This window comes from Sceloporus occidentalis, unplaced genomic scaffold, assembly GCF_023333645.1.
Source record: "Sceloporus occidentalis isolate IW3139 unplaced genomic scaffold, rSceOcc1.0.p SCAF_1, whole genome shotgun sequence".
Classification (NCBI taxonomy): domain Eukaryota; kingdom Metazoa; phylum Chordata; class Lepidosauria; order Squamata; family Phrynosomatidae; genus Sceloporus; species Sceloporus occidentalis.
In genome coordinates, this window is record NW_028316981.1 from 133,040,127 (window position 1) to 133,052,127 (window position 12,001).

The following is a 12,001-nucleotide window of genomic DNA, read 5'->3' on the forward strand; positions in this document are numbered from 1 at the left end:
AAGATGGCTGTGAAAACAGGATTTCTCCTTGTTGCTCTCATTTCCATAAAGGAAGGATGCAAAGAGGTTGCTTGGCTTCTCCAAAAAGCCACACCCACACTATCACTTTTCTTTGAGATGCCTAGGATGTTCAAAGCTTGTTATGAGAATTCTCATATATCAAACAGAAGGCAAACATTGAAAGAAGTTTTCTATGTCATCTATGTGGCAGCAATATCATTTATTGGATTTTTAACAATGGAATTGGAATAATTTATTTTGACTGTAGATATATGTGGGTATTTCCATACTGAAATGGTGCATGTCTTTCTGCAAAGCTAATCTACTATCTCTTCTGACATTCTTGGTAAATTTATAAGTACTTTGCATCACATGCAAGACTGTTCGAATTGGATTCACCAATCCTCACTGACTTTGTTCTGTGTATCAGATCCTGTTATGTGACCTGAGTTGTTAATTGCATCTGCTATTTTCTTTTGCAGGTGGTATCTTGGAAGTCAAAGCTGCCCCTGCAGACAATCATGAGGCTATTACAGGTCTTGGTCCCCCAGGTAGAGAAGATATGCATAGACAAGTAAGTGTATGGTAATAGTCCTGATGACAAATCTTTACTTGGGACAAGAGGCTACCATCAGAACACAATTCGGAGAAACAGAATGGTTTCCAATTAGCAAAGGGGTTAGGCAACACTGCATCATATCACCCTATTTGTTCAACTTGTATGCAGAAAATATAAGAAAAGCAGAATTTGACTCAGAAGAAGGAGGAGCGAAGATAGGAAGAAAAAATATCAATAATCAGGCGCCTTACAGACGGGCCTAAGCGGCGCCGTCGTTGCGCCAGGAATACGCGCGAGGGGCAGCGCTTCCGGACGCGCCTTGCCCCTCGCACGTATTCCGTACGGCAAGATGGCGGCGCCCTATACAGACGGGCGTGGCCATCTTGACGTAACAGACGCGCAGCGTCCGGACGTCTAAACCCGGAAGAGATGTCGTGAGTGTGCGCTTTGGCACTTGCGACGTCTCTTCCGGGTTGCCGGAAGGAGCGCGATTTTTGTGCTCCTTTTTTACAGCGCGGGGGAGTCGCGCGGTTTGGCTGCAGCGGCTTCCCTGCACTGCAACCGGCAGCAGCCCAAGACCGCCCCTTTTGGGCGGTCTGTAACGGGCCACAGATATGCGTATGACATACTACTAGCAGAAAACATCTCAGATCTGGAACAGATACTAAGGAAGGTCAAAGAGGAATGTGCCAAGGCAGGCTTAATGCTGAACATAAAGAAAAAAATAAGAACCATGGAGGATCTACATAGATTCAGCCTAGACAATGCACTTTATCTCACCAGCAAAAAAGACAGGAGCATAGCGGGATGCTCTCATGAATATCGGGTGATAACACCTTATCACATGATGTTGCATGATATCACGATTATCCCGCTTTTGTTCAGAGATTATCCCATGAAAAAAGAGGAATTCTAGCGCTGCTTTTTATTCACAGGATTTTCTGTGAATAAAAAGCAGCGCTAGAATTCCTCTTTATTCATGGGTTAATCACAGGATAATCGTAGTGTCACACAATGTCATGTGATAATCAGCGTCATTGTGTTATATTGTTGGGAGCATCCCGCTATGCTCCCATCTTTTTTGCTGGTGTTCATAGAGACAATTGAAATAGTAAAAGAGTTCCTGTACTTTGGATCAAACATTGATCAGTTGGAGACTGCAGCCAATTATTATTAACCTTTATTTATGAAGCGCTGTAAATTTACACAGCGCTGTACATACAATCTTTTTAGTTAGACGATTCCCTGCCCTCGGGCTTACAATCTAAAAAGACATGACACAGAAGGAGAAGGGAGTGGTGGAGGGAAAGGGTAAGAGGTCCAGCAGTTCCTCTCTCCCTCCAAGGCCTGGACCAAGGCAGATGGACTGGAGGGAGGGCTTGGCTTCATAATGGATGGTTAATCTTCTTCCAGGGAAAATACATACTCTCAAGTAGGATAATGCATATACAGTACATAGCAATACAGGAAATGGTTTGATAAACAGGCACCAAAAGAACATCAAATAGTAAGTGACAATTATACAATGCCTGGGAAGTGTTCTCTGAACAGGATGGTTTTCAACTCCGTTTTGAAGCTGGTTAAAGAAGTGATGGTTCTTGCTTGTGGGGGAAGAAGGTTCCACGAGTGAGGGGCAGCAAGTGAAAAGGGGCGAATCCGGGATGGGGCAGAGGAAATCCTGGGCTGAGACAGCAGACCTTGACTACCAGAATGGAGGGCCCGAGTGGGAAGGTGAGGAGAAAGAAGGTCTGATAAGTAAGGAGGGGCCAGTCCATGGAGGGCTTTAAATGTCGACAGCAGGAGCTTATACTGAATGCGGAAAGGAAGGGGGAGCCAGTGAAGGGATGCCAACACAGGAGAGATGTGGTCAGAGCGGTGGGTGGAAGTGATAATGCGTGCAGCTGAATGCTGGACAGAGATTAAAGGATGGAGGTGAGAAAGAGGAAGCCCAGCCAGGAGGACGTTACAGTAATCAAGTCGTGAGATCACTAGGGCATGGACCAGGATCTTGGCAGTAGAGGCAGAGAGAAATGGTCGGATTTTGGCAATATTGTACAAAAAGAATCTACAAGCCTTGGCTGTGGTCTGGATCTGAGGGATACACGACAGAGAAGAATCAAAGATAAAACCAAGACTGTGGGCTTGCTGGACTGGTTGAATAGAAATGTTGTCCACAGAGACAGAAAAGGAGTGTTGAAGGGTGGGCTTAGGAGGAAAGACAAGAAGCTCCATCTTGGACATGTTGAGCTTCAAACGCCGATGGCGCATCCACTGCGAGACAGCTGTGAGACAAGAGATCAAAAGAAGATTAGGAATGAAGAGGGCAGCAATGAAAGAACTAGAAAAGATCCTAAAGAATAAAGAAACAAAACTGAGCATGAAAGTTAGAGTTGTACAAGCCATTGTTTTCCCTGTCACCATGTACAGATGTGAGAGCTGGACAGTGAAAAAAAAAAGATGGGTGAAAAATCAACTCATTTGAGATGTGATGCTGGAGAAGAGTGCTGAGGATACCATGGACAGCCAAAAAGAGAAACAAATGGATCCTAGAACAGATAGAATCATAGAATCATAGAGTTGGAAGAGACCACTAGGGCCATCCAGTCCAACCCCCTGCCATGCAGGAAATCACAATCAAAGCATCCCCGACAGATGGCCATCCAGCCTCTGCTTGAAGACCTCCAAGGAAGGAGACTCCACTACACTCCGAGGAGTTTGTTCCACTGTCGAACAGCCCTTACTGTCAGGAAGTTCCTCCTAATGTTGAGGTGGAATCTCTTTTCCTGCAGTTTGCATCCATTGCTCCGGGTCCTAGTCTCTGGAGCAGCAGAAAACAAGCTTGCTCCCTCCTCAATATGACATCCCTTCAAATATTTGAACAGGGCTATCATATCACCTCTTAATCTTCTCTTCTCCAGGCTAAACATCCCCAGCTCCCTAAGTCGTTCCTCGTAGGACATGGTTTCCAGACCTTTCACCATTTTAGTCGCCCTCCTTTGGACACGCTCCAGTTTCTCAATGTCCTTTTTGAACTGTGGTGCCCAGAACTGGACACAATATTCCAGGTGGGGCCTGACCAGAGCAGAATATAGTGGCACTATGACTTCCCTTGATCTAGACACTATACTTCTATTGATGCAGCCTAAAATCGCATTGGCCTTGTTAGCTGCCGCATTGCACTGTTGACTCATGTTCAACTTGAGGTCTACCTGGACTCCTAGATCCCTTTCACACGTAGTTTCATTCAGCCAGGTGTCCTCCATCCTATATCTGTGCTTTTCGTTTTTCCGCCCTAAGTGCAGTACCTTACATTTCTCTGTGTTGAATTTCATTTTGTTAGCTATGGCCCAGTTTCCTAGTCTTTTCAGGTCATTTTGAATCTTGATCCTGTCCTCTAGGGTATTAGCTATTCCCCCTAATTTGGTGTCATCTGCAAATTTGATAAGTATGCCCCCAATTTTGTCCTCCAAGTCATTGATAAAGATGTTGAATAGCACAGGGCCCAGGACAGAGCCCTGTGGGACCCCACTGGTCACTTCTTTCCAGGATGAAAAGGAGCCATTGTTGAGCACTCTTTGGCTTCGGCCAGTCAACCAATTACAAATCCATGTAACAGTTACTTTGTCTAGCCCACATTTTACAAGCTTGTTTGCAAGAATATCATGGGGAACTTTGTCAAAGGCCTTACTGAAGTCAAGATATACTACATCCACAGCATTCCCTTCATCTAACAAGTTGGTAAGCTCTCCCTGGAAGTCAAACGACAAAAATGAGGGTGCTGTACTATGTTCACATCATGAAAAGACATGACTCACTCAAAAAGAGAATAATGCTAGGAAAGGTTGAGGACAGTAGAAAGAGAGGAGGGCCACACACCAGATGGCTAGACTCAATCAGAGAAGTCACGGGCTTGAATCTACAAGAATTAAGCAGAGCAGTGGAGGAAAGGGTTTTTGGGACATGTCACCATGAATTGGAGCTGACTCAAGAGCAGTTAACAGGAACAGCAAGGGTAATAATGGGTTTCCTTGCTAGAGGTGGCATTTCTCTAGTGAGCAGGATATGTCTTCCATTTTCATTGTTTCAGAAGATGGAGAAGTCACTGTTATTCAGTGGGTGTTGAGTGTTGTTGTTGTTGTTGTTGTTGTTATTATTATTATTATTATTAAAATATGTATACCCAATCCTGTATTAACAATTGGAACATTGATTGCAACATGGATAATACCACATTTAGCAATAAATAGCAAAATAATTAGAGATGCATTCAACCTTGAACTTCACAGTGATGTTCTTTGTGGTCTGTGTTGATTTTGTACTACAAAGGAAGGTAGTATTCCCAGGCCCTCTCCCTGAGGATATTTTTTCCATCTACTTGCATGCTCAAAATACAAGGGACCAGCATCTTCTGATTGCTATAACAGAAGCAGTTTGGGGATGTTTTTTGTGAAGGCTTTCCAAACTGAGCTGCTTTTTATATGGGGAACTTTCTTTCCCACCCCCAATTTTCTATAATACCATTCCAAATAGAGAGCACAGAGCTCACTCAGAATCTTTGCTTTTCCATTTCATGCACCAGTGGGTCAACTGCAGGTCTTTGGGGGCATTGTTTACTATAGCTGAAAGCCCTTATTGTTGGCTTATTTGCTGGGGAGAGGCAATAATCCATAGTGTGGTATTGATTAAAAGATACTTCAGACAGGAGCAATTTAGAACTCCATTACTGTGGAAATAAAATACACTGATGAAATCATCTTATGTTGAAACATTTCATACATAACAAATAATATAATAGTTCAATATTATTCATATAAATCATATCCTGAAAGTAAGTGATAAGTTAATAAACATCAATAGCATGCTCCTACTGATATTAGTAAGCACATATCTAAACAATTCTGTAATGAACCAGTCTCTATTATTTATAAACAGTGGTGTGCTAACACTTTGACTTTCTTTGTCTTAACCACCAGTAAATATCCTAAGATACAAAATATTTCTTGAAGTCAACAACAGATATGAAACCTCTAGAAATTTTAAAATGTGGAAGGGAGGGTTTCCCTCAAAATAAACAAATGGTATTTATCAGTCTCATTTTCCTTTTAAAATTAATATTTAATTAAAGTAAGTCCTTTTTCTGTGCCAATGCCACAGTCTAAATAGGGTGGCCTTGAGACTCCTTTTTTTAAAATACAAAAACTGAAATTATGTTGAAAGCTCCATTATACATTCTAACTTGTCCCTCAGTGTGTTGTAAAATCAAGCTGATGCCATCCTTATTCTTTGGGAAGAAAGGAGTAGATTCTGATTGGTACATTCTGCAGGCAGTCCTGAAAGTTTGAGAAAATCCCTGATGTCTTTCCCTATGACCCTTATCCATTCCTTATGATTACATGTATTAATTGAAGCAGGTTTGGGTTTTCTTTCCTGTTATAGCATCAGAGACAGTTTAAGCTGTGTGTATATGTGTGTGTTTCTCTCTGTCTCCAGGGGCCTCACAGATGAATCTGAGATTCTCAAGTTCTTGCAGCATGGCACATTGGTGGGTCTACTTCCTGTTCCTCATCCCATACTAATTCGCAAATACCAGGCAAACTCTGGTACTGCTATGTGGTTCCGCACCTATATGTGGGGAGTTATTTATTTGAGGTAAGTTGGCTGGATACAGTCCTTCTCTCCTTCTTTTGCTAATTGCATTGCTTAGTGAAGAATTCCTGAGAGTCATTTGGTAGCCCCAAATGAGCAACTTGGACAGAAGTATGCCAATAATTACTAAAACTGTGTAGTCTAGCAAGGTTTTCCATTGTCTTTGAACTGTTTGGTTCGTGCCCTCATTTAAACTGTCCCCCACCCACCTGGCCAGTTTTTCTTTGGCTGCTTGAATCATCCAGGATGTGGAAAGATCAAGAGTGCAACTGGTTAGCCTTGTATCTCTAAGAATCCTGTCTACATAATCAGACTGAAAAGTATATGTATCAAGAGGGCAAGCAGAGACTATATCTATAAGGCAGGGAGTTTGACCAGGTATTAAATTATGACTTTTAAAATGATGTTTGAATTAAATGATTCTATGATGACAACATTATGGATAGGTTCATTTAGCTTTGATTCTGAACCTTTAAGATAAGTTGTAGTCTCATTTTACAGATCCCCCCCCCCCCCCCAACACTGGGTGCTAGTTATATGTGTCTTGTTCCCTTTCAAATAAAAATGGGCACAGTCAGGACTCTTAAGAAGAAAGCAGGGAGTATATCACACGGAGCTTTTGGGTGGTTTTGTAGCTCAGTTCCAGTTCACTTCCGAAGTGATTGCACTTCCAACGATGTGGTTTCGCCTCATAAAGGGACTGTTTTATCAGACACCATTTATTTCTATGGGAGCCCCTTGTGAATTGCTTCAGCAGCGTTTCTGAAGTCACCCCTCATTTTGGTTAAAACGGAAAAAAAGTGGCTTCAGAGAATTCGCTTCCTGGCTGCCTTTGATTGCATTTTGAATTGGTCTGGTGTGGAAAAGCACTCCTATGCCACCCCCCTTGGCCCCTGTGTCCTGCTCCATCGTTCCCCTCCTCCTCCTTCATGCCATCTCCTCCTCTGCCAACCAGCCGATCCCATCATCCCCTGCATCCCCTGCGTCCTCCTAGACCCCGATCTGCTCCACTCCTTCAGCCTCCCACCAATCCCATTATCCCTGCCTTCTCCTAGACCCCCATCTGCTCCTCTCCTTCACCCTGACACCTAACCCATCATCCCCTGACTGCTCCTGCATCTCCATCTCGCCCCCTCTGCCACCTAACCCATCATCCCTGCTGCTCCTGCATCCTGATCTGAGCTGCAAACCCCCCCCCCCCATGTGTGATAAGGTCCCAGGACAGAGAGGCCCATTCTGATAGTATGGAACAGCATAAGAATATTAGGGGTGTATCTGCAATTACTATAGTATTTTATTAACAAAAATTGTGGAGAGTTGTAGAAAAGCTGCAGGTGACCACAAGTCTGAATATGAATCAGTGGAGAACATGAGTGAAGAATTGCTGTTGTGCCCAGGACATGCTAAGGGGTCCCTGTAACATCTGCTTGGCTGCTGTGGAAAAAGGGCTGACAAGATAGGCCTCTGGATGGCTCTTCTGGGTTAATAATTGTGCCAGTACAGCTTGCACGTGCCACATAAAGATGTGCTTGTGTTAGAAGCAGCCATCAAGCCTGTAAATTACAACAGGATCTGAAGAGGTTATGCAACATAGGTTAGAGGGATCAAGGAACAACACACGACCGAATGTCAAAATCTTCCAGCCTTCTCTATCTCTCTGGGTCTATTGAAGTCTTCTGTTTCCTAATGTATATGTTCTGTGGATGTTGCCATTGTTGTAAAGGTAGGCAAAGCATGCCCACAGCCCACATGTGGCACCCCAGGGCTATTTTTGTGTCTCCTTGGTGTCAATTTGTTTTTGTCCCCAAATGCCCCCAGTTCACTCTAGCGGGTATGGAGGGTATTTTCTACTACATCGGGAGGCTCCCTGAACTCTTCATGGGTCAAAAACTGTGTTTGCATGTCCACTAGGGGGCTTGGAGTACATTTCTATCTAATTTTGTCCCGTCCCCTCCCCCCCCGGTCAATTTAGGTTTGGAGGCATTTTTTCCCAGTTCTCCTAGGGAACTAATGAAACCCTCAGCCTTCCACATTTTCCCACTCCTGTCCTAGAGAATGACTCTGGGGTGGGGTGGGGACCGTCAAGATGATAAATTATGCATAGTAAAATGAATGTCTGTTTTTATTTCAGGAATGTGGATCCTCCCATCTGGTATGACACAGATGTCAAGCTGTTTGAAATTCAGCGAGTCTAAGGAGAGGGAAGTGAATGGTGAACTTGCCTCTGTTCAGAGGAAACACTGGAAGCAAGGATCCTGCTGTGCGCTTCTTCATCACAGATCTTCCTTCATTTCACTGCCTGCTGAGTTAGCCAAAGGACAATCACTTCCATTGCCTAATCCTGCCACTTTAAAACTGACAGACCCACCCTAGCAATCTTTCTCCCTCCATCCAAGGAACATTGGTGGAAGTAGGTGCAAGGAGAGGGAGCCTCGGTGGTTACACTGAAAGTGAAACATGTCTCATCAAGACCTCCTTGTGCTTTGGGCTGCAATTCTGAACCTGACTAGCTAGAGCAGAATCTTTTCACTCCCTAGCCAGATTCAGTCTTTAAAGTTAAAAGACATTGAATGTAAAAATTATAAAAGTAGACCAATGAAGGAAGCACTGCTGTAGGAGGTAACTGTGGTTCTTTTCCAAAGAATGTATCATAACACCTCTTCATATTGCAGCCTTCCCTTGCTGCTATCTTGATTTACTGTGTACCTAGATAGGTAGGCATAGAACTTCACTTACTTGGTGTATGTGACATTCTATTTATTTAATCACTTCAGGTCAGTCTTGTAGGTCTGGTCCTCCTTTCCCTACCACTGAAAATGTTCTTTACTATTTTGTACTGGTGCTGTAGTGTGGCAACCAAATTCCCCTCCCCCCCTCCCGGTGTTGAAGGTGCTCCTTTCAAAGACGGATCTGTGACAAAAGATATAACACACATTTTTAAAGGTGCATTTATTGTGAGAATTGTTGTTGGAAAAACTGTTCTAATGAGGAATACTTTGAGGGTGTTGGGTATAAGCTATTTTTCAGAAATATATATAGAAAAATTGGTTGCATTGGAAAAATAATAGGGGAACTGTGAGCAGCAAGACTGCTGGAATGGAGTTTATTTTTTAAGAAGTTGCATAGTGTGATTTATGTTGTTTGTCGGTTACTATAACAAATTCAATGCAAGACATATTGAGATTTTGGCCTAGCAGAGTGTATGAGAAATTGGCTAAGACTGATCAATAGAATGCATGTCTTGGAGTATGAAGCCAAGTTAAATAGTTTTGTTTTCATTATGCAAGCCAGTTTTGCTTTGCAAGTATGGGGCATGGGATGACTGGTTAATTCCTTGCTTAGTCAACATTCAGTTTATACATTCTTTTCAGACAGATCTGTAAGGATCCAGAGCCCACAGTTTAGAATTACAAACCATTCTTGTTTACCATAGAAGATGGCAGGTATGTTTTGGACACATCACCACTCTGCTAGTTTTCATCTTATCTTCTTAAGATCTTCAGTTCTGAGATCTGGGAGACAATTTGCTATAGCCTTCTTTGTTCTCGTCTTCAAAAAGTAAAAATAAAATGCCATCCTTAAACCTGAAGCTAAAGGTATCACTTGTTATCATAGAAAATTATAAGTAGGTTTGCCAAACTGAATATATCAGTGCAAGAATATAATATATATTTTATGTTGTTCTAGTATAGAAAAAATGGGCAAATTATAGGCATTTTGATCAAATTCCAGCTAGTGAGGAAGTGAAAGAATAGATCAAAAGGCCATGGTTTCTCCTTTCTGCCCTTGAAATTCTTAGACTTCACCTTTTTATTATTGATAAAATCCATTGTATTTGTTTCATGTTTCACCCTTTCATATGTGATTTGGTAGTGGCAATCTGGATAATATTTACAACCTCACAGCAAGGGGAAGGCTCTTTTGATACATCACTGATCCATCTTTTCTTCCCTCACAATACACATTGTGATTTCCTCCAGCTCGGTTTTCTTTTTCGTGTTAATTTAATTTGACTTTTGCATTCTTTGGTGTTGCAGGTCTGCTCTTTGTTCCATGAAAAATCAAAATTGCACTGTAAACTATTTGCTTTACACATAGAGATAAAATTATCTTAAACACTGCAGCTGGCTTTACTCTCTCTGTATCATAAGAGTTTTATGAGTTTGTGTTACTGTTTGATTTATGATGGCCTGGCATCCTTTACAACCTGTACCTTTCCACCGAAGACCTGACAGCACAGAAGCTCTTGATTGCACACTGTTCTATTAAATTGGAAATGGCTTCTAAAATTAAAATGGTGCAGCATAGCATGGGGCGAGGTTTTTCCTGTATACCATATAGGTTTGTAAGATCAAAGTTTGCAGAACAAGTGAACCAGCCAAGCATTATGGAATTCAAGGGCATTCACATTCATTTTCAAGGTCTTCTAACTGAGGAATATGAGTTTCCTGTTTTTATATTTTGAATAGTATGTTAGACACAGAGGCTGGTTAGCTGTTGCAATGAATTGTTTTGTGCTTGGCTGTGAGAGGACAAGCCCAAGTTCTCTGTGTCAGACTACTTTACTTGCAGATTCTTCGTTATCAGATCGCTTACCCATTCCTTGATTTTTAATTTAAAATCGTTAACTATTGGCAAATTGCTTTGATGGGATCATGTGTTTCAGCCTGTGAGAAATGGGGTAATAATTAACTTTAAAAAGTACTAATTTATCTGACTCATATTTCTACTGTCAGTTCTTGTTGACATAAGGCTGAGTAGAATTAGCACAGATGCAAAGTCCAAACTCATAAGACTTTTTGTCTTTTTGAGTTTGAGAGAAATAGTAGTGGTGCTGTTGGAGATAGGCTCATGGGAATGGGAACCTGAGTAAGCCTCTTGCCACCCTGGGTTGACTTGCTTTGAAAAAAAGAAAAAATAGAGTTCTGAGAATGCCAAGTCCCAAACCCTAACCAAATAGCTCTTGGGAGTGATATATTTTGTAGGAGAGCAATAAAACAAGAAGTGTTTACACTTTCATATATTAGTCTTTAGTACCAAGAAGAATTTAGATAGTACAAAGAGATAAATTGATTACAGAGCTTTTAGTCCTTAATATAATCAATAACTACACTGAGTCAAGACCTGGTGTAATTTTTAGAGGCAACTTTTCATTGTTTCCTATTGACTTTGCTGTGTTCTGAACCCAGAGTGAAACAGTGACACCATGCAATAAACTAGGAACAGTTAACCAGCCATTTTTTGTTGACAAACCTGGAGCTTTTCAAGCTTCACTGCAGTTCTATTCATTTCCAGTGCTCAAATACAATACTCTGAATAGTTCTGGTTAGACTCTACTGCATCTCTTAAATCTATATGGTGTCAGTTCAGTAAGTATTGCTGGGTGGGTTTGGTGCAAGATGAAAACAGAATTATACCATAGAGGTCCATCCTAATCTAAGCAATGCACAATAGTCTGAACACTTGGCACTCCTGGAAGTATTAAAGCCTTTCCCTTTAAATACTGGAAACGAGTTGAAGAGGTAAAATTCTGTTCTTTCTTTCTCTCCTGAAGAAAAGATCAGAAAACAGGTGTTACTGATGTTCTTGTCTTCAGAATTAGAGTGCCCTGCAGAAGTATTAACCCATCTTGTTTTGTCCCACATTTTTTGTATTACAGCTGGGAATTGAAGTGGATTTTATTGACATTGTTGCCACTTGATGTACACATAATGCTCAGCACTGTGAAGATTCAAAATACTTTTATTGGAGCAGAGCCAGTGTGGTATAGTGGTTTGAATGTTGGAGTAAGACTCG

The 12,001-nt window shown here is 41.8% G+C and overlaps 1 protein-coding gene across 2 annotated transcripts in view; it reads left to right on the forward strand.

The window, feature by feature from the left end:
* HID1 (HID1 domain containing) overlaps positions 1-10,326 on the forward strand; it is a 78,452-nt gene extending 68,126 nt beyond the window's left edge. For both annotated transcript variants that reach the window (XM_089536717.1, XM_089536708.1), the window contains exons 17-19: positions 483-574; positions 6,050-6,208; positions 8,337-10,326. In XM_089536717.1, coding sequence (XP_089392843.1) covers positions 483-574; positions 6,050-6,208; positions 8,337-8,400 — 315 coding nt within the window. In that variant the 3' untranslated portion in view covers positions 8,401-10,326. The remainder of the gene's footprint in view (positions 1-482; positions 575-6,049; positions 6,209-8,336) is intronic.
* The last annotated feature ends 1,675 nt before the right edge of the window (positions 10,327-12,001 follow it).